Source organism: Hyla sarda, chromosome 3 (genome assembly GCF_029499605.1).
Source record: "Hyla sarda isolate aHylSar1 chromosome 3, aHylSar1.hap1, whole genome shotgun sequence".
Classification (NCBI taxonomy): domain Eukaryota; kingdom Metazoa; phylum Chordata; class Amphibia; order Anura; family Hylidae; genus Hyla; species Hyla sarda.
Window position 1 is genome coordinate 178348037 of NC_079191.1, and position 22597 is coordinate 178370633.

Here is a 22597-nt window from a genome sequence, read left to right on the forward strand (position 1 = left end):
GAGTGTAAAAAATGAAGAGTTTGAATTTTCTCCTTCACTTTGCTGCTTTTCCTGTGAAACACCTAAAGGGTTAAAATATTTACTGAATGTCATTTTGAATACTTTGGGGGGTGCAGTTTTTATAATGGGGTCATTTATGGGGTATTTCTAATATGAAGACCCTTCAAATCCACTTCAAACCTGAACTGGTCCCTGAAAAATTGCGAGTTTGAAAATTTTGTGAAAAATTGGAAAATTGCTGCTGAACTTTGAAGCCCTCTGGTGTCTTCCAAAAGTAAAAACTTGTCACTTTTATGATGCAAACATAAAGTAGACATATTGTATATGTGAACCCAAAAAAAAAATATTTGGAATATCCATTTTCCTTACAAGCAGAGAGCTTCAAAGTTAGAAAAATGAAAATTTTTTAATTTTTTCATCAAATTTTGGAATTTTTCACCAAGAAAGGATGCAAGTTACCACAAAATTTTACCACTAAGTTAAAGTAGAATATGTCACGAAAAAACAGTCTCAGAATCAGAATGATAACTAAAAGCATTCCAGAGTTATTAATGTTTAAAGTGACAGTGGTCAGATTTGCAAAAAAGGGCTTCGTCCTAGAGGTGAAAATGGGCTCCGTCCTTAAGGGGTTAATAAAATGTATTAAAAAAGTAGGAATTTTGGACTTTTTTTTTTTTTTCGTTCACGCCGTTCACCGTACGGGATCATTAACATTTTATTTTAATAGTTCGGACATTTACGCACGCGGCGATACCAAATATGTCTATAAAAAATGTTTTTTACGCTTTTTGGGGGTAAAATAGGAAAAAACGGACGTTTTACTTTTTTATTGGGGGAGGGGATTTTTCACTTTTTTTTTTACTTTTACTTTTACATTTTTTTACATTTTTCTTTTACACTTGAATAGTCCCCATAGGGGACTATTCATAGCAATACCATGATTGCTAATACTGATCTGTTCTATGTATAGGACATAGAACAGATCAGTATTATCGGTCATCTCCTGCTCTGGTCTGCTCGATCACAGACCAGAGCAGGAGACGCCGGGAGCCAGACGGAGGAAGGAGAGGGGACCTCCTTCCGGCGTTCTGAATGATCGGATCCCCGCAGCAGCGCTGCTGGCGATCCGATCGTTCATTTAAATTGCGAACTCCCGCAGATGCCGGGATCTGTATTGATCCCGGCACCTGAGGGGTTAATGGCGGGTTAATTGCCGGCGGGTCCCTGGCTGCGATCAGCAGCCGGGATCAGCCGCGCATGACACAGGCATCGCTCCGATGCCCGCGGTTATGCACAGGACGTAAATGTACGTCCTGGTGCGTTAAGTACCACCTCACCAGGACGTACATTTACGTCCTGCGTCCCTAAGGGGTTAAAGACTTAGCCCATTTTCACCTTAAGGACGCTGCCAATTTTATTTTAGCGGTTTTTGTTTTTTCCTCCTCGCCTTCTAAAATTCATAACTTTTATATTTCCATTCCCAGACCCATATGAGGGCTTGCTTTTTGTGTGACCAGTTGTACTTTGTAATGACATCACTCATTTTACCCTAAAATTTATGGTAAACACCCAAAACATTTTTTTGTGTTAGGAAATTTAAATGAAAATCATAATTTAGCAAATTTGGGGGTTTTGTTTTCGGGCTGTACACTTTACGGTAAGAAATACATGTTTTCTTTATTCTCTGGGTCAATGCCATGAAAATGTTACCCATGGTTACATACATTTCTATTATTATACTGCTTTTAAAAAAATCTCAGACTTTTTTTTTAAATAAAATTGCTCTCTTTTGACCACCTAACTTTCTTATTTTTCCGTATTCAGGGATGTGTGATGGCTATTTTTTTGTGCCATGATCTGTAGTTTGTTTTGGTACCAGATCTGCGTATATGTGACTTATTGATCGCTTTTTATTAAATTTCTTTGCAGTTTTTTGTGACAAAAAAAGGTGAATTTTGTTACTTTTACGCAACGATACCAAATATGTTTATTTATCTTTTTTTTTTTCTTTTTTTTTTTTTTTTTTTACTCTCATGTATTAATTTGGGAAAAAGAGTGATTTTAAACTTTATTGGGGAGGGGATTTTTCAATAAAAAAAAAAAATCCTTTTTTTTTTTTTTACATTTATTTTACACTTTTTTTTAGTCCCCATAAGGGACTATTTATAGCAATCATTAGATTGCTAATACTGTTCAGTGCTATGCATAGGGCATAGCACTGATCAGTATTATCGGTGATCTTCTGCTCTGGTCTGCTGGAAGGCAGATCAGTGCAGTAGACCCCGGGAGACAGACGGAGGCAGTGTGGGGACCTCCGTACGCCATCTTGGCTGATCTGATACCTGCGGCAGTACCCCAGGTGATCAGATCAGCCATTATAAGTGCCGCACTGCCGCAGATGCTATGATCTGTATTGATCACGGCACCTGAGGGGTTAATGGCAGACATCAGCGCGATCGTCCGCGCTGTCAGCAGCCGCGGACCCGCCGGGATCGAAGTGAGCGCAGCCCCTGCGCTCGTATCACAGTCGCACCGTACATTTGCAGCGCATGTCCTTAAGGTGTTAATAAAAGTAAATAAGCCTCTCCCCAATAAAAAATGTAATCTCCCCTCTCTTCCCCTTTTTCAAAAAGAAAAGGTAAAAAATAAATCAACATATTTGATATTGCTGCATGCAGAAATGTCCTAATAAAATATTATGTTAATGATCCCGTACAGTGAACGACGTAAACGTAAAAAAAGTCCAAAACTGCTGATTTGAGGTCCCATCACATCCCAGAAAAAAATTAATAAAAAGTGATCAAAAGTCGTGTATACGCAAAAGTGTTACCAATGAAAACTACAGATCACTGTGCAAAAAATTTGTCCTCATACAGCCCTGTATACAAAAATACATTTTTTTTTATAACAAAGTACAATAATAAAGCATGTAAACATGGGTATCATTTTAGTCATATTGACCCACAGAATAAAGAGAACATGTCAGTTTTATCATAAAGTGCACAGCATAAAAAAAAATTACTGATTTCTTATCAATTTCCCACCATAAATAAGTGTTTTTGGTTTTCTCGTAGATTTTATGGTAAAATAAGAGGTCATTACACAGAACAATTAGTGGCACAAAAAAACAAGCCCTTATATGGGTCTGTAGCTGAAAAAATAAAAGCATTATGGTCCTTAGAAGGCAGAGGAAAAAACGAAAACCCAAAAATGAAAATTTACTGTCCTTAAATGGGCACTGTCATGAAAAATTATTTTTGATATGTTGTATTACTTAATAACTCTGGGATGCTTTTTACCTTTCATTCTGATTCCGAGATTGTTTTTTCATGACATATTCTACTTTATGTTAGTGGTAAAATTTTGTCGATACTTGCATCGTTTCTTGGTGAAAAATTCCAAAATTTTATGAAAAAATTGAAAATTTAGCATTTTTCTAACTTTGAAGCTCTCTACTTGTAAGGAAAATAAACATTCCAAATTATATATTGATTCACAAATACAATATGTCTACTTTGTTTGCATCATAAAGTTGCCATGTTTTTACTTTTGGAAGACACCAGAGGGCTTCAAAGTTCAGCAGCAATTTTCCAATTTTTCACAACATTTTCAAAATCTGAGTTTTTTATGGACCAGTTCAGGTTTGAAGTGGATTTGAAGAAGGGTCTTCTTATTAGAAATACCCCACAAATGACCCCTCTATAAAAACTGCAGCCCTCAAAGTATTCAAAATGATATTCAGTAAGTGTGTTAACCCTTTAGGTGTTTCACGAGAATAGCAGCAAAGTGAAGGAGAAAATTCACAATCTTAATTTTTTACACTCGCATGTTCTTGTAGCCCCAGTTTTTGAATTTTTACAAGGGGTAAAAGGGGAAAAATTCTCTAAAAATTTGTAACCCAATTTCTCTCGAGTAAGGAAATACCTCATATGTGTATGTCAAGTGTTCGGCGGGCGCAGTAGAGGGCTCAGAAAGGAAGGAGCGACAGTGGAATTTTGGAGAGTGAGTTTTTCTGAAATGGTTTTTGGGGGGCATGTCACATTTAGGAAGCCCCTATGGTGCCAGAACAGCAGAACCCCCCCCCCCCCACATGGCATACCATTTGGGAAACTACACCCCTCAAGGCACATAACAAGGGGTCCAGTGAGCCTTAATACCCCACAGGTGTTTGACGACTTTTCGTTAAATCGGATGTGTAAATGGAAAAAAAAAATTTTCACTAAAGTGCAGTTTTTTTCCCAAATTGACCATTTTTATAAAGGGTAATGGGAGAAAATGCCCCCCAAAATTTGTAACCCCATCTCTTCTGAGTATGGAAATACCCCATGTTAGGACGTAAAATGCTCTGCGGGGAACTACAATGCTCAGAAGAGAAGGAGTCGCATTTGGCTTTTGGAAAGCAAATTTAGCTAAAATGTTTTTTTGGGGGAATGTCGCATTTAGGAAGCCCCTATGGTGCCAGAACAGCAAAAATACCCACATGGCATGCTATTTTGGAAACTACACCCCTCAAGGAACGTAACAAGGGGTACAGTGAGCCTTAACACCTCACAGGTATTTCATGACTTTTTGTTAAAGTTGGATGTGTAAATGAAGAAAAAAATTTTTCATTCACTAAAATGCAGTTTTTTCCCCAAATTTTACATTTTTACAAGGGGTAATAGGAGAAAATTACCCCCAAAATTTGTAACCCCATTTCTTCTGAGTATGGAAAAACCCCATGTGTGGACGTCAAGTGCCCTGCGGTCGAACTACAATGCTCAGAAGAGGAGGAGCGCCATTGAGCTTTTGAAGAGTGAATTTGTTTGGAATGGTAGTCAGGGGCCATGTGCGTTTACAAAGCCCCCCGTGGTGCCAGAACAGTGGACCCCCCCACATGTGACCCCATTTTGGAAACTACACCCCTCACAGAATTTAATAAGGGGTGCAGTGAGTATTTACACCCCACTGGCATTTGACAGATCTTTGGAACAGTGGGCTGAGCAAATGAAAAATTAAATTTTTCATTTTCACGGACCATTGTTCCAAAAATCTGTCAGACACCTGTGGGGTGTAAATGCTCACTGTACCCCTTATTACATTACATGAGGGGTGTAGTTTCCAAAATGGGTCACATGTTGGGGGGTCCATTGTTCTGGCACTACAGGGGCTTTGTAAACACATGGGCCTTCAATTCCGGACATATTTTCACTTCAAAATCCCAATGGCGCTCCTTCTCTTCTGAGCATTGTAGTTCTCCCGCCGAGCACTTTACATCCACATTTGGGGTATTTTCATACTCGGAAGAAATGGGGTTACAAATTTTGGGGGCTTTTTTCCTATTTTCCCTTGTGAAAATGAAAAATTTAGGGTAACACCAGCATTTTAGTGAAAAAAAATAATTGTTTTTCATTTTCCCATCCAACTTTAAGGAATATCTGTCAAACACCTGTGGGGTGTTAAGGCTCACTATACCCCTTGTTACATTCCGTGAGGGGTGTAGTATCCAAAATGGGGTCACATGTCTGTATTTTTTTGCGTTCATATCAGAACCACTGTAAAATTAGCCACCCCTGTGCAAATCACCAATTTAGGCTTCAAATGTACATGGCGCGCTCTCACTCCTGAGCCTTGTTATGCGCCCGCAGATCATTTTACGCCAACATATGGAGTATTTCCGTACTCATGAGAAATTGTTACAAATTTTGGGGGTCTTTTTTTTTTCTCCTTTTATCTCTTGTGAAAATAAAAAGTAAAGGGCAACACCAGCATGTTAGTGTAAAAAATTTTTTTTTTTTTACACTAACAGGCTGGTGTAGCCCCCAACTTTTCCTTTTCATAAGGGGTAAAAAGAGAAAAAGCCCCCCAAAATTTGTAGTGTAATTTCTCCCCATATCTGGCCCTAAACTGTTTCCTTGAAATACGACAGGGCTCCGAAGTGAGAGAGCTCCATGCGCATTTGAGGACTAAATTAGGGATTGCATAGGGGTGGACATAGCGGTATCCTACGCCGCCAGTGATTCCCAAACAGGGTGCCTCCAGCTGTTGCTAAACTCCCAGCATGCCTGGACAGTTAGTGGCTCTCCAGAAATGCTGGGAGTTGTTGTTTTGCAACAGCTGGAGGCTCCGTTTTGGAAACACTGCCGTACAATACGTTTATAATTTTTATTGGGGGAGACAGTGTAAGGGGGTGTATATGTAGTGTTTTACCCTTTATTTTGTGTTAGTGTTGTGTAGTGTTTTTAGGGTACATTCGCACTGGCGAAGGTTTACAGTGAGTTCCCTGCTAGGAGTTTGCGCTGCGGCGAAAAATGTGCCGCAGCTCATACTTGAAGCAGAAAACTTACTGTAAGCCTGCCTGTGTGAATGTACCCTGTACGTTAACATGGGGGGGGGGGGGGCAAACCTCCAGCTGATTCAAAACTACAACTCCCAGCATGTACTGACAGACCATGCAGGCTGGGAGTTGTACTTTTGCTACAGCTTGAGGCACACTGGTTGGGAAACCTTCAGTTAGGTTCTGTTATCTAACTCAAAATATTCCAACCAGTGTGCCTCCAGCTGTTGCAAAACTACAACTCCCAGCATGTACTGATCACCGAAGGGCATGCTGGGAGATATAGTTATGCAACAGCTGGAGGAATCGCAACTACAACTCCCAGCATGTTGGGATTTGCAGTTTTGCAACATCTGGAGAGCTACAGTATAGAGACCACTGCAAACTGTGGCCCTCCAGATGCTGCAAAACTACAACTCCCAGCATGCCCAGACAGCAAACAGTTGTGTGGGCATGCTAGGAATTGTAGTTTTGCAAGATCTGGAGGGCTATAGTTCAGAGACTACCATATAGTGGTCTCAAACTGTAGCCCTCGAGCTGTTGCAAAACTACAACTGCCAGCATGCCCAAACAGCTGTCTGGGCATGCTGGGAGTTGTAGTTTTGCAACATCTGGAGTGCTACAGTATAGAGACCACTATATAGTGGTCTCGGACTGCAGCCCTCCAGATTTTGCTAGGCAACTTACCGGCTTCCGTCGGATCCAGGGAGCCTGCTGCAAGTCATCGCCGCCCGCCGATCTCCGACACCGATCGTCGCCTGCAGCCTCCGCAATTCGGTAAGTGGACTCCGGCACTGGTCCTCTGTCATTTCCCTGTTCTGCCCCGCCTATTGTGGGTGGGCAGGACGGGGAAAACGAAAGTTAACCCGCCCGCCCCCGATCTGCTATTGGTGGTCGCGTCTAGACCACCAATAGCAGGGATAGGAGGGGTGGCACCCCTGCCACCTCACTCCTATTGCTTCAGGGGGATTGTGGGTGTCTTAGACACCCGCGATCCCCCTTATATTCCGGGTCACCATAGACCCGTAATGACCCGGAATCGCGCAATTCGCAAGTGTGAATTCACTTGCGATTTGCGCCGATCGCCGACATGGGGGGGGGGTGTTCTGATGACCCCCCTGGGCATTTGCGCGGGGTACCTGCTGATAGCTATCAGCAGTCACCCCAGTCTGGTCCCCACCCGGCGCGCGGCGGGATGCGAAATTCCCACGGACGTATGAGTACGTGCCTGGTCCTTAAGACCCAGGGCGCAGGGACGTACTCATACGTGCCTGGTCCTTAAGAGGTTAAATGGGAGGGTACCAACAATTTTGTCCATGTCTATATATGTAGAAACTGACACATGAGCCTTGTTGGTAGTTAGCATTAATGTGTGAACCTTCAACTTCTGACATATCATAGTAACATGTCAGAAGTTATGACTGCTGGAGATCCAGCTGCCTAAACCCCCCCTTATGGCTAGAATGACGGGCCAGATGACACGGCAGCCTCAGAGATACATAGACTGTCATGGCATCTGTACTTTGTGCACTACTTATCCTTTGTTCTCGCAATCTGTGGGGGTTTCCTCTGCCGGACCCCTGCCAATCACAACTTCTGACATGTTGCTATAACTTATCAGAAGTTCAATAAAAGTTTAGATACAGAGGATATGTTTTAACCTCTTCTCATTCCCATTCTGCTTCAGGATAGGCTATTCAATAACACAAGAAAGCAAGATTTATGTTGATCTATGAAGATATTCAGATTAACATTATAGTACTTCATATTTCTGTCTGGAGTTTCCCGTAAAAAAATATTTATATTTCCTTTTGTTTTATTTGTGGCAGGCTGGAGAGGGCATTATAGTGTTGTATATTTGTTTGGAAACCACTAGTGCAGGTTTGAAACTGCACTACCACTATTTGGGAATGTAGCCTTAGCAGTGATTTTCTGGGTTTAGCAGCCAGTGTTTTCACGATTGAAAGGGAAAAAAACTTAAAATACATAGCTGAATTTACAATTTTCTTCTGCACAAGTTGTTTATATATTTAACATTTGCATATTGCCTTCCTTTTATGTGCTTTAGAGAGAATAATCATGTCCCGTCACAAGCACAGGTTCTACTGGATGCTCCTATTCAACTCTCCCAGATTACAGATTATGGTAAGAGTGATGTATTAATCTATCTTCATATTCGCCTCATTCTTTTGGTAATTTGTTGACCTCACATAGACTGTTCATGTGACGCTGCAGCCAATCATTGGTCATGGTGGGTTCTTCCTGCATGCATGGTAAGTGACCTCTGAGGTTGGTGCATGGCTGCACTATACAGTGTTCCCTCAAGTTACAATATTAATTGGTTCCGGGACGACCATTGTATGTTGAAACCATTGTATGTTGAGACCATAACTCTATGGAAACCTGGTAATTGGTTCTGAAGCCACCAAAATGTCATCCAAAAATAGGAAAAAGGGAGGATTAAAGAAAAATAAGTAGATAACTAATATAGATAAAGCAAATCCTTACATATTAATGTAATAAAGATCTGCTGGAAGCTGTAAATCACTGTCTATGTCAGTGTTTCCCAACCAGGGTGCCTCCGGCTGTTGCAAAACTACAACTTCCAGCATGCCCGGACAGCCGTTGGCTGTCCGGGCATGCTAGAAGTTGTAGTTTTGCAACAGCTGGAGGCACCCTGGTTGGGAAACAATGGTTTATGTAGAGGACAGGCGCTTCTTCAGGGTCCTATACAGTACACAGTGTCCCAAATGGAGCCGCCCTTATTTGGTGTCCAAAAGAGCAGCTAAGCCTGGCACAGGTAAGGAATAGTACAGAACATGTAGTACTTTCCTGTACTGTAGGAGGTGCTACCAGACACCAGTCAGTGCATGCACTTCAGTAATAGAGGTGATTTACCAGTAAAATGCCAATTCTGATTGGTCAGTTCCTCCAGTTGTGACACGTTTCACAGATCTGGACTGTCTGTACATTGTATGTTGAGTCTGGTTTCAAGTTACAATGGTCCAGGAAAAAACATTGTATGTTGAAACTATTGTATGTTGAGGCCATTGTAAGTTGAGGGATCACTGTACCATGAACCGTGTATATGATCAGAACACTGATCATAGGGAACCATCAGTACTTAACTATATTGAGATATGTTCTGTTTTTTTATTTATTTTTATTTACCTTTTCTATCCAGTAATCAAGAATATGTTAAAGTTCTCTTAACATGTCTCTTTATGCTGGTGAAAGGAACTTTACTGTATCTTGTAGTTTAGTATTTATATATGTGTATAAGACTTATGAAATACATACAGTGTAACACATCTACGTAGGACTTTCATGTAAAGAGTTCTGAAATGGTTGTCACTGGTTAATTTTCACTTATTCTATGCTGTACATGACTTCATGTTAACACTACTTTTTTTCTTCTGCCTTTCAGATGTTGATCCTCAGGTCTTGAGCGTCTTATTGATGAAAAAAGATCAGTCTTCAGTAAGATACATTTTATGTTTCCAAATTATATTAGTTTGAAAATTTAAGTCAAAAGTTACATAGACCAGCTCGACCCCATGTGAAATTAAAAGCGCACTGGCCATGCACGAGTGCTGAGCTCTGTTTATTTGGGGGACAAATTTACTGCATTCCCACAATTTGTAGGGGGTTCCAGTGGTCATACTCCCACCAATTGACTTGTTATCCCCTATTCTACAGATAGGGGATAACTTTTTATGTTGCTCATTCCCCTTTAGAGGAAGACTGTAAAGTTATGAGACCTAATCGGTCATCCGGTCATCTGTTATCCATGCTAGAGGGGTTACTTTGGACATTTTAAAGAGAATCTGACTGAAGAAGCTGGTTCACCCACACTAAACCCAATATATGAGGTTATAATGCGAGTGAACTAGTTTTAAATGATGTATAACTCATCCGGATCCGTGGTCCTGTTGTGGGGAGAAACCCGTTATTAGGCTAAATTACGCAGCGCATCCTGCACATGCTGGATCCTGCCTCCATTATGCAAAGCTGGTGATTAATATATTTGTAATTCTGGCTAATAACTGGTCTATTTCCACAATCGGACCACTGATCTGGGTATGTTTTATACACCATTTTAAACTGGTTAACGCACACTATAACCCTGTGTATTGAAAGAGCTTTATTGATCATTCATTCATCATTACAAGTCATACAATAAATTACAATCACACAAAGCATGACTATACAATATACAGCACAGGTTCCCTAACACTGTGTATTGGGTTGTGTGAGTGAACTGTCAGTTTCCCTAAGACTGTGTTCATATGCTGCATTTTTGCCGTGTTATGCGATTTCCCCCAAATTATCGCAAAAATTATTTTACCACTATAGCACAAATGCCAGTAACAATGTGTTTAATAAGTCATTGTAAAAATGCAAGGTTTGAACACTGCCCAAATAGCACTATGGCCCATTTATTATACTGAACAGTGGTCAGACCCCTCCCTTAATTAAATACCCATGCCTAAGAGTGGAAAATCAGTGGTAAAGTTCCTGAAAATCACTTTAAGGTAATGTTTTCTGGTCATATCTGAAGCAAATCTATAGTCCGAGTGGTTTGACTCTAATTTGTTAGGCTGCATTCACACCTCGTTCTTACGTTACGGGTGCCTTATCCAGCTGGGGGAGGGGGGGGGCAAACCGGGCTCTCTCGTACCCCAGCCGGACCAGCGCTGAAATCAATTTACTTAAATGAGCCGACCGGAGTCAAACGGTGACTCCAGTCGGTTCATTTTTGACCCGTATGCGGTTTCCTGACCGGTTTTAGGTCCGGTCACAAAACTGGATACAGGTCAAAAATGAGCTGACCGGAGTCTGGCGGGGGTACGGGAGAGCCCGGTTTGCCCCTCCCCCAGCCGGATCTGGCACCCGTGATGTAAAAACATGGTGTGAATGCAGCCTTACACAGCTAGCTTAGGTTTTGTTTTTAAATATCGTACTGTCATGGAAAAAATGCTTACTTATTTTGACATTTTTTTATTAAAGACATGTACCCATTCATATGATTTTATTGCACATACTGTTTAGGGCATATGAGCTTTGTACAGTATGACTCCCCCTATGAATCAGAGTGAAACTCACATAAGTAAAGCTGGCCATACACATTAGATGGCTCAGCTATATGTGCAGATATACACATACACATGCACATTCAGCAGAACATACATGTGTTCTCAATGGGAAGAAGGGTGAAAGCTGCTGCCAGACTCCTATTGCAGTGGCTTATCTTGTGGGGAGCCAAACTATTGGACAGATGAAATATGTGTCTAAACCTTCTCTCTTTTGACTTCATACACCCCATACACATAGATTAATTAGGTAGATTTAGTTTGTGTGACATAATTTAGGTTATATATCCAAATGCAAAGAAGTCCAGCAGCACACCCAGGTAGTTGATAGCAAAACACCAAAGTGCTTTGACGTCACTCTGGACCCCCAATGAGAATAGGAGGTATTCTCATTGGGGGTCCAGAGTGACGTCATCCAAGCGTCAACTGTCAAACATAATAATAAAGTGCAAAAAAACCCACATCCCTAATACATTCTACAATATATTGAGGACAGGAGGGGACTGCACATCCGGTTACTACTCACATAGCTTGATCTGCTGAATTGTTCTTAGATCGCCGTCTGTAAATGCAGACAAGTCTGTTTACATAGTTACATAGTTAGTATGGTTGAAAAAAGACATACGTCCATCAAGTTCAACCAGGGAATTGAAGGGAAGGGTGTAAGGGGATAAGGGGAAGGGATGTTGTTTTATAATTCTGCATAAGCATTAATGTTATTTTGTTCCAGGAATGTATCTAACCCTGTTTTAAAGCTATTAATTGTTCCTGCTGTGACCAGTTCCTGAGGTAGACATATTAGGTGCAGGTGAATGTCCCCCCCCCCCCCCCCCCCCCCCCACATTAGGTGCAGGATAATGTTCCCCCCCACATTAGGTGCAGGATAATGTGTCCCCCCCCCCCTCTCCCCCCCCACATTAGGTGCAGGATAATGTTCCCCCACAGACATTCAGCCTCCAGCCATACAGTGTATGGCTGGAGGCTGTATGCCTGTGTTCTGCCCCACTTCAGAGCTCCAACCACCGCTCCTCCGGTCCGGACATAGCAGTAAGTGCCGGTACCGAAGGAGCGGTGGTCGGAGCACCGAAGCTGACGTGCTGCTGGTAACACTTACCTAGCTGGCCAGCGCACGTCCTCATCGATGCCCCGCTCCTCCGTGCTCCGTTGCTATGGGCGCACACACGGCGTCAGTGACGTCCTTGCGTGCTACACCTTCCCGGCAGCCCCTGCATTTTTAAAGTAAACGTGGGGTCTCCGAGAGCGCATCCCTGTGTCCCGAAACCATCTTTCGGGACACAGGGATGTCCCAGGCAGCTGCGGGCCGGATAAATGTCCTCAGCGGGCCGCATGTGGCCCGTGGGCCGTAGTTTGAGGACCCCTGCTCTATATCATTGATAAATAAATTAAACAACAGCGGGCTCAGTACAGAACCTTGGGGTACACCACTAATAACCGTGGACCAATCAGAGTACGAATCATTGACCACCACTCTCTGGGTATGATCCATGAGCCAGTGTTCAATCCAGTTACAAACTAAAGTTTCCAACACCCAAAGACCTAAACTTACCTGTCAGACGTCTATGAGGGACAGTATCAAATGCTTTTGCAAAATCCAGAAACACTATATCCACAGCCATTCCTCTGTCCACCACATGCCGAACCCTGGCACCAGGGAGACAGCAAACCATTCGGTTGAGGTGGTCTTGGCGACAAATTATTCTATCCGTCTTCCTGTTAATAGAATCCCCTACCACAACTAACTTTCTTGGCCTACCTGCGTTACCATCCCCCACACTACTAGTTGAGCTGTTCCTCCGGCTGTTAGGGAGACTAGTATCCACTAGGGTTGCCATCTCTGATACTGAGGCCCTCGCATCATCGCCCAACTTGGCAATTTTACTTGGGAGATCAGAAGCAGAAGTGGCCTTCCTTTTCCTTGCCCCCTTTCCAGTCCCTCTAACTACATTAACCCAGCCTTGGGTATTCGGGCCTCCTGGCTAGTTTCTCCAACCTCCATTTCTACCCCACTAACTGCTTGCTCTGTAAGATAGTCAATCGCCCTCAATGTTGCATTTTGCTCCTCTAGATCTCTAATACGAGCTTCCAGGTGGGCAACATGCTGACATTTGTCACAGCGGTATTAACCCTGAAACTGCTGCTCCAGAGATGTATACATGTGGCACAATGTGCACTGAAGAAAACCTCCAATCCTGCTGTCCATATCCTTGGTGACAAACAGCTGTTATTAACTATTAAGAAAAACTACTTTTATCAAGGGAGTGTAATACGTACAGTTACAGTGGGTCCTGCTTACAACTCCTGCTTTTTAAACTTCTGCGTATAAAACGTCTCAGATGTTCACACTTTAGAATACAAACCAAAGCTTCAGAGAGACTCAGTCAGAGCCAAGGAGTGCAAATGTAAAATTCTGTAGAGTATTTTAAAACTTTGTGCATGACAACTATTGACCAGACAAGGGATTAAATGATTGTATATTAGTCTTACTGACTATGTAAACAGTGTAAGTAAAAGTTATAATTAAAAACATAAACTATATCTCATCTCATAAAAGTTTTCCATTCATATAGTTAAGGTCCAATGTATATATAGTACGGTAGGTATTTTAGAGATGATCCTCTATTACAGAGGGTCCTTCTAAAATATTTGCGGCTGGACTGATCACCTCTGATATATCTACTATATATTCGTTGGAGCTTATCTATATTAATCTACAACTTTTTTTTTTTTAAGTATTCAATGTTTTCAAAAGAAGACATAATTCTAAATAGTGCTTAAACATAGCACTTGAAGAAGCAGGATGATACAACCAGCTCATGAAAGATGTACATGGTGGAACAACATCAAATCTGAATGTACAGCTTTTATGAGAGTGTTTTTAAAAGTGTTGGGAATAATATAGATTCATATGATCCCTTGTCTGGCCAACAGGGGGTCAACCTTTTTTTTATTTATTTTTTAGTACTAATACAATTTAATTTGTACTAAATTAAATATTAAGTGCATTGAATATTATTCTGGCCATTCTGGAAAACGGTGTATATACTCTTACACATACACTACACCAAAATCGCTAGGGTTAACTTATACTTATCTCATGTGTTTTGCCAGCTTATAGAGGACCTGTGGCCAACCACTAAAATTGAGGGAGTTGGGGGTGTCCTGATCACACACACCTTAAAGTTTCTTGATACGCCATCCCGTTCCAAAGATATGTGGATTTATATTTGTCTGACAGTTTAGCCAATCGCTCAGATGGGTGGTATGTAATATTAATAAAGGGAGTGATCAGGTGATGGGTGGGTTTATACAGTCAGGGGTTGTGAATATTGTACTTTGAGGGGCGTGTATGCCTAATACACCCCCCCCCCCCCAACTGTATAATCCCGCCCATCATGGGGTATTCACTTCCATTATCAAAATTAAGTTCATGCCCATCTGACTGATTCCCAGTATTTTCAGATTATAAACCCACATTGGGAATGGAAGGGTGCATCGAGAAACTATAAACAGGTGTGCGATCAGGGCACATAAAGCTTTTTAATGATCATGTTATTAAATCTCATTTTTGGTGGGGGGGGGGGGGGGGGGGCGGGGGCTGACCACAACTGTCCTGGCACATCCATGTTTCACGTTGTCGGCCCTTGCAGTGGGAAATGTGTGATAAAATAAAACTTCCCATTGCAAAACAGGTGATAAAGGGATAACTGTTAGATAAATAAAGGGTCTCTCTTGCACAAATCCTTAGCTAGTCAGTAGTATGTTAGTGTTAGGAAAGGCTAAGTTGTATCTTTCTTTTGTACACAGTAGACATTTATGTAGGTTAGCTGTTTTTGAATATATGGCTGTATGAGCTTTCAAAATTTTAGCATTTAAAAAAAAAAAAAAAAAAATGGAGCCTTCTGGATAAATGTTAATCCAGGCACATGCGTTGAATATGAGCCTTCAGAACAGCAGCAATGTTCTCATCTGGGCCCAACATGAAAGCATACTTTAGAAACACATGTGATTGTTTTCTGTTTGATCTGAGTTGAACTTCATTTGTTCTTCTGCTGTTCCTGATGAAATCTCTGGTTTTCCCCAGTGATCTGCCATCTGCCCAATAACACAATTGTTTTATCCCCAGACTGTTGATGTAAGGAAGCTAGAAAAAGCAGAAGCTAAATTAAAAGCCAAACAGGAGAAACGATCTGAGCGGGATACACAGAAAACCGGTGGAAATGTGTAAGTTTGAAGGTGTCTCACGTGTAGGGATTAAATCCATTTTCAGCAGGCATTTGGTGAATGTGATCATGATAAATGTAAGTTGAAAACAAACTTATATTTTCTCATAATGCGTGCAGTGTAATGGAAGAAGCTTCCGCAAGTCAGGCTGCCAGCAAGAAGGACAACAGGATAGAATCCAGTGGCAAGAACAAGTCATATGATGTCAGAATTGACAACTTTGATGTGTCATTTGGGGAGAGGTGAGTATACAACATTTTGTTTTACAACTCTTATCCTCATTGGTGGAGTGAGTCTACTTCCATAGCCAATGTTCTATTTAGTAGGGTACAGGGTTCCAGACTTCTTAAAAGCTGTATAGAAGCTGGAAGAAAAAAAAAAAACACTGCCTCTTTTGATCACACAGTGCTGCTTCATTTTTGGTGAAAAATTAATGTGCAGTGAATTGCAAATGTGTAAAGATTCTTATAAGTTTCTATATTGAATAGTTATGCATTCCCGCAACTTCCCATTGCAGGGTCCTATTGACAGGTGCCGAGTTGCATTTGGCATCAGGACGGCGATATGGTTTAGTGGGCAGAAATGGTCTGGGTAAGACGACACTACTAAAGATGCTTGCAAGTCGCAGTCTTCGTGTTCCCTCACACATTAGCATCCTACATGTGGAGCAAGAAGTGGCAGGAGATGATACTCCAGCCCTGCAGAGTGTACTGGAATGTGATACATTACGTGAGAGTCTTCTGAAAGAGGAGAAAGAACTTAATGCACGAATCAGTGCCGGAAAGTAAGTGGATAGAAATGCTTGATTAATGCAATGTTAAAGCATAATTTAGCTTGGAGTCTAAGGGATTCAGTCCAATATACTGTATAGGCATCAAGTATATCTTATTGAAGTTTAATTAAAATACAGTAAATTAAGTTTGTATAAAGCTCCGAACAGGTGGCATGAGAGTCAAGTATGTAGAAGTATTCTACAATCTAAACATGTTCAACGGAAAAAGACCTTATACTAATGAATCATATCACAGAACAAAAGTAGAACTGTTCTGTAAATGTCTGCTAAGGAAAGTACCATTGAAGTTAAGACATTCATTAAGGACATCATCAGGGAGACATCTGTAGAAAGAAAAAACTATAAAAAGCCTGTTTGGCTGGTTCACACAGCAGAAAACGTTCGTAATGTCCACATGAAAAACACATGCAGACATTACGCTGTTTGACTAATCCGGCGGGGACGGCTCGGAAATGCCCCATCTTATAGACGGCAATGCCTTTTCCTGCTGAATCTGCATAAAAAATAGACATGTCTATTCTTTCTGCGGATGTCGTAATCCTAATTTCCCCAGCAGAAACTTCTGGTCTAAGGGAGTTCCACTTGTTGCCTGGTTGTTTTCAAATTAATTAAAACAGGTGGAAACACAACAGAGCTGTGAGCTAGTATAGATTTAGCTACAATTTATGCCAGTTTAAAGTGAAATTTAGAAGTCCGCTAGATATCTGTAATGTGCATTTGGTGTCTGCATACTATTTATAGTTGTTTCTTGTTTATTACAGGGGAGATGGTTCAGAGAGTGTCCGCTTAACTGAGATCTATGGAAAGCTGGAAGAAATAGATGCAGATAAAGCACCCGCTAGGTACTTCTTCACATAGCTTGCATTTATTTCTCAGAGACTTTTTCTTGATTATTATTGAATATTTTTTCTGTCTTCTTCTTCTTCTTAGAGCCTCAGTGATCCTTGCAGGATTGGGATTCAAACACAGTATGCAACAGCAAATGACCAAGTGAGTGTAAACGGTAGAATAGCTTCAAGATGACATTACCACTTTTATGCCTAATGCTTTGAAAGTTATATTTCTTTGTTAGCAGGGGTGTTTCATTTTTATTGCTCAGGGGCTTAAGAATTTTTGGGGGGAGTAGGGGGCAGGATTAACAAAAGGTTATGAAGCGAAGAACCTCCTATAGTTTTCTTTTTATTCCTCCATTGTCTAGGTATATCTGGTAGCGATAACTCAAAATCCACCTGTCTTACTTATTCAGATGTATAATTATTTTATTTATTTGTTTATTGCAAAGTTTATTTCTCAGTCGCCTCATTGGGGAACAGAGAGACCATCAGTATTATGCTGCTGTCCACTAGGATGCTGACACTGAAATCTGCTCCTCCCAGCAGGATATACCCGCCCACAGGCACAGAGATAATCAGTTTTAGCTTAGTGTCAGTAGGAGGCACACAGGTCTGGAGTTCTCTCAAACCCTGGTCTTTTTTTAAATTATTTTCTAGTTAGGGCCTGTATTTAGGTTTTTTCTCCCTTACTTTTCTTATTTTTAGGTGGGGCGACAGGAGCATGGCGCTACCTGATCACCTCTAAATGCGACTAAAGGGCACGGTGCATAAGAGTATGGGCCGTCAACCCCTTCTCGCCAACGGCCAGCGCCTGGCAGTAGTACCCTGGGTCCGGGTCCCCAACTTGCCCCTGCCCGCCTCGCTATGGCAGCTTGGAGTTATACAGCACGGCCTTTAGCCACCTGAAGACTTCAGGGTGAGTATATGAAGATATACTCTATGCTCATCCGGGGGTCCCATAAAATTCATGCCGGTACAGCTCCTCAGCCGCCAGTTGCTGTATTGGGCTGGACCCCTTTATGTCCTCAGGGTTCAGGTGGCACAATACCTGTAGGGGACGGTCTGGTGGACCGTATCCCCCCCCCCCCCACACTGTGGCCAAGGATGTTTGTATAAGTCTAAGATCGATGGTCCCCCCCCCCCCCAACCTTGCTTTCTGCACATATTTCAGCACTTGGCTGGTCCCCCATCTCAGGCAGTGCTGCAGGGGGGGGATGGGAACGGCCGTACCATGCTGCTTCCTTCGGCCTCTTCCTGAAGCGCCATTCTGCAGTGGCCACTGGAAGCCGCATCACTTTTCCTGGAGGCCGGGGCCTCGACCATGCGGCTATCTCCCGCTCGTGCGGCCAGGCCGTGTTGTGGTGGGGACAACCTGCGGGTTACTTTAGTCCCTGGCGTTATGCCGTCATGTTATGCCATCCTCGGCGGCACTCCCTAGCGCGCCATTGGGCTGGGCTGTCTGTCCTCTATGTTAAAAAATGAAACTTAAAAAAACAAACAAACTCATGGACGCTCTGCGCCCTCCAGTGGCTGTATTGGTGTACAGCACTGACCTGGGTCAGGCCCCCCCTCTAGTGGCCAAGAGTAGTTATTGCTACTGCATAGTTTTTCTCTAGGTATTCTCCCCAGATCCTTTTAACTGGATATCAGGTGTGGTATCTGCTCTGTCATTTTATCAGTTTATTTTTCTAAGGTGCTCGCTTCGGCAGCACATATATACAAAAAAAAAAAAATAATTATAAATATAAAAATTAAATAAAGAACAAAATAAAATAGAAATTTTAATTGACATTAAAACTGGAATGCTACTGAGCAGATTGGCATGACGCCTGCGCTAGGCTGACATGCAAATTTGTGAAGCGTTCCACATGAATATGTCCCCTTTCTGGGGACCATATGTTCAATCGATTTTTTTATTTAATTTTTTTTTTGCAACGGGGGCCGATTTCGAAGCTTGCTTCCATCGCCCCATGCATTTCCCGATACAGCAGTATCTTGGGGTACAGGACTCCCCTTCTCCTCAGCTCCAGCTTTAAGCATGAATGACTTGCCATAGGGGGTTGTATCAGACAGAAGTATTATGTAATCCTGTCTGTCCCTTTCCTAAATTTGAAGGCTTGGCCTTCGGGCCTGGGTGTCTGTGGCACATAACCTTTTTGTACGGTACCAATTTATATTCATAGCCTGCAGTCCTAGAGTCTGTACTGTGCTTTCTAGCCCCTGTTTCCTGAGAAACTGCTTCAGGCCTTGGTCCGTTTTCCACAGAACTTATTGGTCTGCCTCACGGGGGTACAGGGCTTTTACAGAGTTACAGACCGGATGATCATCAGCGTGGCTCGACACTTTGCCCTTACTGTCCCTTGGGGAATACCTGCCCGTTTCCTTTGCCATTGGTCACCCATACCGATTTTTGGCTAAAACTCCTTCACCCCACAACCTGTGCGAGGTGGCTGGAAGGGGTGCCCCGGCGTGTGCAACGGACTCTATGTAGCTTTCATGGGGGTAATGTAACATGGACCCTCTACAACGCCCTTGGGGGGGGGCGTGTTGTTTGCCCCCAGCTGCAGTTCCGGTACTCCACCGCAAGTGATAGTTGTAAGACCTGTGAAAAGAGAAAAAAGAGGGGAGACGACAGCGCCTCGTGTATTATCCAAGACACCAGGATCCCAGGAAGGACTGGGAAAACGACTTCTCTTTAAAATGGCCGCTCACAAGATAGATAGTAAAACAGGCATATCACCCCTCAGGGGTACTTAGCATGGAGATAAGAGCAAACTGCAAGGCCCAGGGTCCAACAGGAGAGGATAGGATCTTCTCCCATGTAGTCAGGAAAGGAGCAAGAAAAAAAACGGAACCAAAACTAGGCGCTGTTCGCAAATCCAGGACTGTCAAACACACTTGTGTAAGAAGAAAGTGCCAGGAGGCACTTTATTTATTAATATACTTCCAATGACTCGTTTCAGAGGGTATTTTCTCCTTCCTCAGATTGGCATACAAGATATGGCACCTTGGGTGCTTTATATAAATAAAATGGACGCCCACTTAAGGTAGGCGGAACTGAGCACACATTTCATAATTTACACATATAGTATAAAAAACAGAATAAAATGATTTTCAAAAACCACAGTTGATAGGAGGCAACATGTACAGATTGAGTTTAGCAATAAATTCTTGCAATTTGCAGAGGCAAAGTTACATAAGTATAGGTCACAGAATGCCCTCTGCTCTCATGCTCTGGCAGTGTTACATGAAAACGAGGTTCAATGAAACATAAATAAACAAACAGAGCATGGCTGCGCTAGTGTGAAGTATCTGGGTGTACAGCGAGGCTAGTGTTATGTAGTTAGGGACGCGTCGCCAGGACTGGAGACCAGACAAGGACAACCAAAACAATCACAGGCGCGCAAGTGATAGTTGACCGATGTTAAAATGGAGCCTCTACGTCTCCTTCGGGGAGCATGATGCCTGCCGTATCCGCGGCTGAAGTTCCGGTACCCCATTATACGTGTGGATAGACCGATGTAGCATAGACCCTTCACAACTCCCAGGGGGAGCATGATGTCTCCCACATCCACATCCGCAGCTGCAGTTCCGGTACTCCACTGCGAGTGAGAGTTGACCGATGTGCAATGGACCCACTACGTCTCCTGTGGGGAGCATGATGCCTGCCGAATTCGCGGCAGCAGTTCTGGTACCTCACTATACGTGGGGGTAAACAGATATAGCATGGACCCATTACTGTGCCCATGGAGAGCATAATGTCTCCCACATTTGTAGCTGCAGTTCTGGTACTCCACCATAAGTGGGTGTTGCTAAAGGGGTTACCCTGCTTGTTCAACGGTCGCTCTACACCGTCTACTCCTCGCTACCAGTGGGAGTTGTCTATGGACTGTGTCCCGGCAGGTGCTATGTACCTTCACCAGCGACCACTTTTCCGCTTCCATGGACGGTGTACCTTTGGTTTGCAGAGCTATCTGCTATTGTTCTGGCTGGAGGCCCATGCCATAATTACCTCTTCCACGGCGGGATTATGGTGCCCTGCCACTAATATGGGGGGGTCCAGTGGAGTGACCCGGCGTATACAATGGGTACTTGTCAGCGATGTTGTCAATTTTTCTCCTCCTATATGTAGAGTATCTGGCCATCCATGGGCAGTCATTAGCATGTCCCCTGCGGTAGCCCTCACAGCCAGCGCACTCCCTCTCCTTTGGAGGGGCAGGTTTGCAGAGTACCTGCACTACATTAGACATTTAATTTTCTCCTTCCATGGGGGGGGGGGGGAGTTGTTTGCAAAGTTTGGAGGCGAAGGTGAATTCATGTCAGGGTTTTGGTTGATTCTGGCTCTGGCTAGTCCAGTCTTCAAATTCCCCTTCCCAGCAGAGGCGTAATGGTGAGCTTAGTATGCTTTCTACTCCGGCGGGTTCATCCTTCACTTCCTTGCAGATTGTATTCGTGGTCTTGCTACCTGCTACTAATGTCGATTGGATGCCCAAGATTAATCATGTGGTTGTTGTTCGCCCCCTTGGCATATGGGCGGGTGTTGTAGGTTACTATTTCTCATGTGGTCATTGCATTTCTGCTCTCTAGGGGAGGTATTGTGAGCCTTATATGACCCCCTTCTATGGCTGATCCAGCCATCTGTTTGTTTATTCCCTTCTGCTGCCGGTCTGGTGGACTGTTGGCTATTGGGTTTTCAGCACTTTTGCTTCCTAGAGGGAGTAATGCAGGTCTTGTGGAGTTCCTGCCTTTGCTTTTGCAGCCTTCGGCCCCCTATTATCAGATGGTTTGTTGCTTTTGGTTTCTATTCTTCTTCTCCTTGCCGTCATGCTCCCCCTTTGGCAGAGTACTGTAGGATTGGCATAGTTACAGCAGTTGCAGTCCTAGTCCTCTAATTGCCTTTCCTTAGGGGCTTGTTGGCACTGCTGGGGCTATTCCGGCCTTTCCATTGCTGTGTGGGCGCTCCCAGTTTGACCTCTGCTCTTTCCAGCAGTCTCTGTGCTTAGGGTGTCTCAAGTCCTTCCTCCTGTGGCTCTTCTGTTCCAGGCTGCCTTTGGCTCCCCGAGGTCCCGCGACAGCTCTAGTTTATGTCGCTCCTTCTGCTTTGGTGACTGTCGGTTGTTCCGCGCTTGGACTATCTTGGTGGGCGACCTCCCGCATCCAGACCATGCCTTCTGTTCCGACACCATCTAGCTTTGGCAGGACTGACTCCTCAGCTGGGTCTCCTTTGTCTCCCTCTCTGTCACTTGGTTTTTCGCGGATGTTTCCAGAGTCATCCGTTCAGTTCTGACTGTTGGAATCCAGTGCCTGTTCGACTTGTCTG

General features: G+C 43.1%; 1 protein-coding gene and 1 non-coding gene across 2 annotated transcripts in view; both read left to right on the plus strand.

The window, feature by feature from the left end:
- The window catches only part of ABCF3 (ATP binding cassette subfamily F member 3), a 61604-nt gene that overhangs the window by 9894 nt on the left and 29113 nt on the right, over nucleotides 1-22597 (plus strand). Inside the window, exons 3-9 of the mRNA XM_056565614.1 lie at nucleotides 8385-8461; nucleotides 9744-9796; nucleotides 15554-15651; nucleotides 15771-15893; nucleotides 16169-16435; nucleotides 17206-17286; nucleotides 17375-17434. Of these exons, the coding sequence (XP_056421589.1) occupies nucleotides 8385-8461; nucleotides 9744-9796; nucleotides 15554-15651; nucleotides 15771-15893; nucleotides 16169-16435; nucleotides 17206-17286; nucleotides 17375-17434 (759 nt within the window). The remainder of the gene's footprint in view (nucleotides 1-8384; nucleotides 8462-9743; nucleotides 9797-15553; nucleotides 15652-15770; nucleotides 15894-16168; nucleotides 16436-17205; nucleotides 17287-17374; nucleotides 17435-22597) is intronic.
- On the plus strand, nucleotides 19045-19151 carry LOC130363396 (U6 spliceosomal RNA). The gene has a single exon (XR_008891810.1). It is a non-coding gene; the product is annotated as a U6 spliceosomal RNA (small nuclear RNA).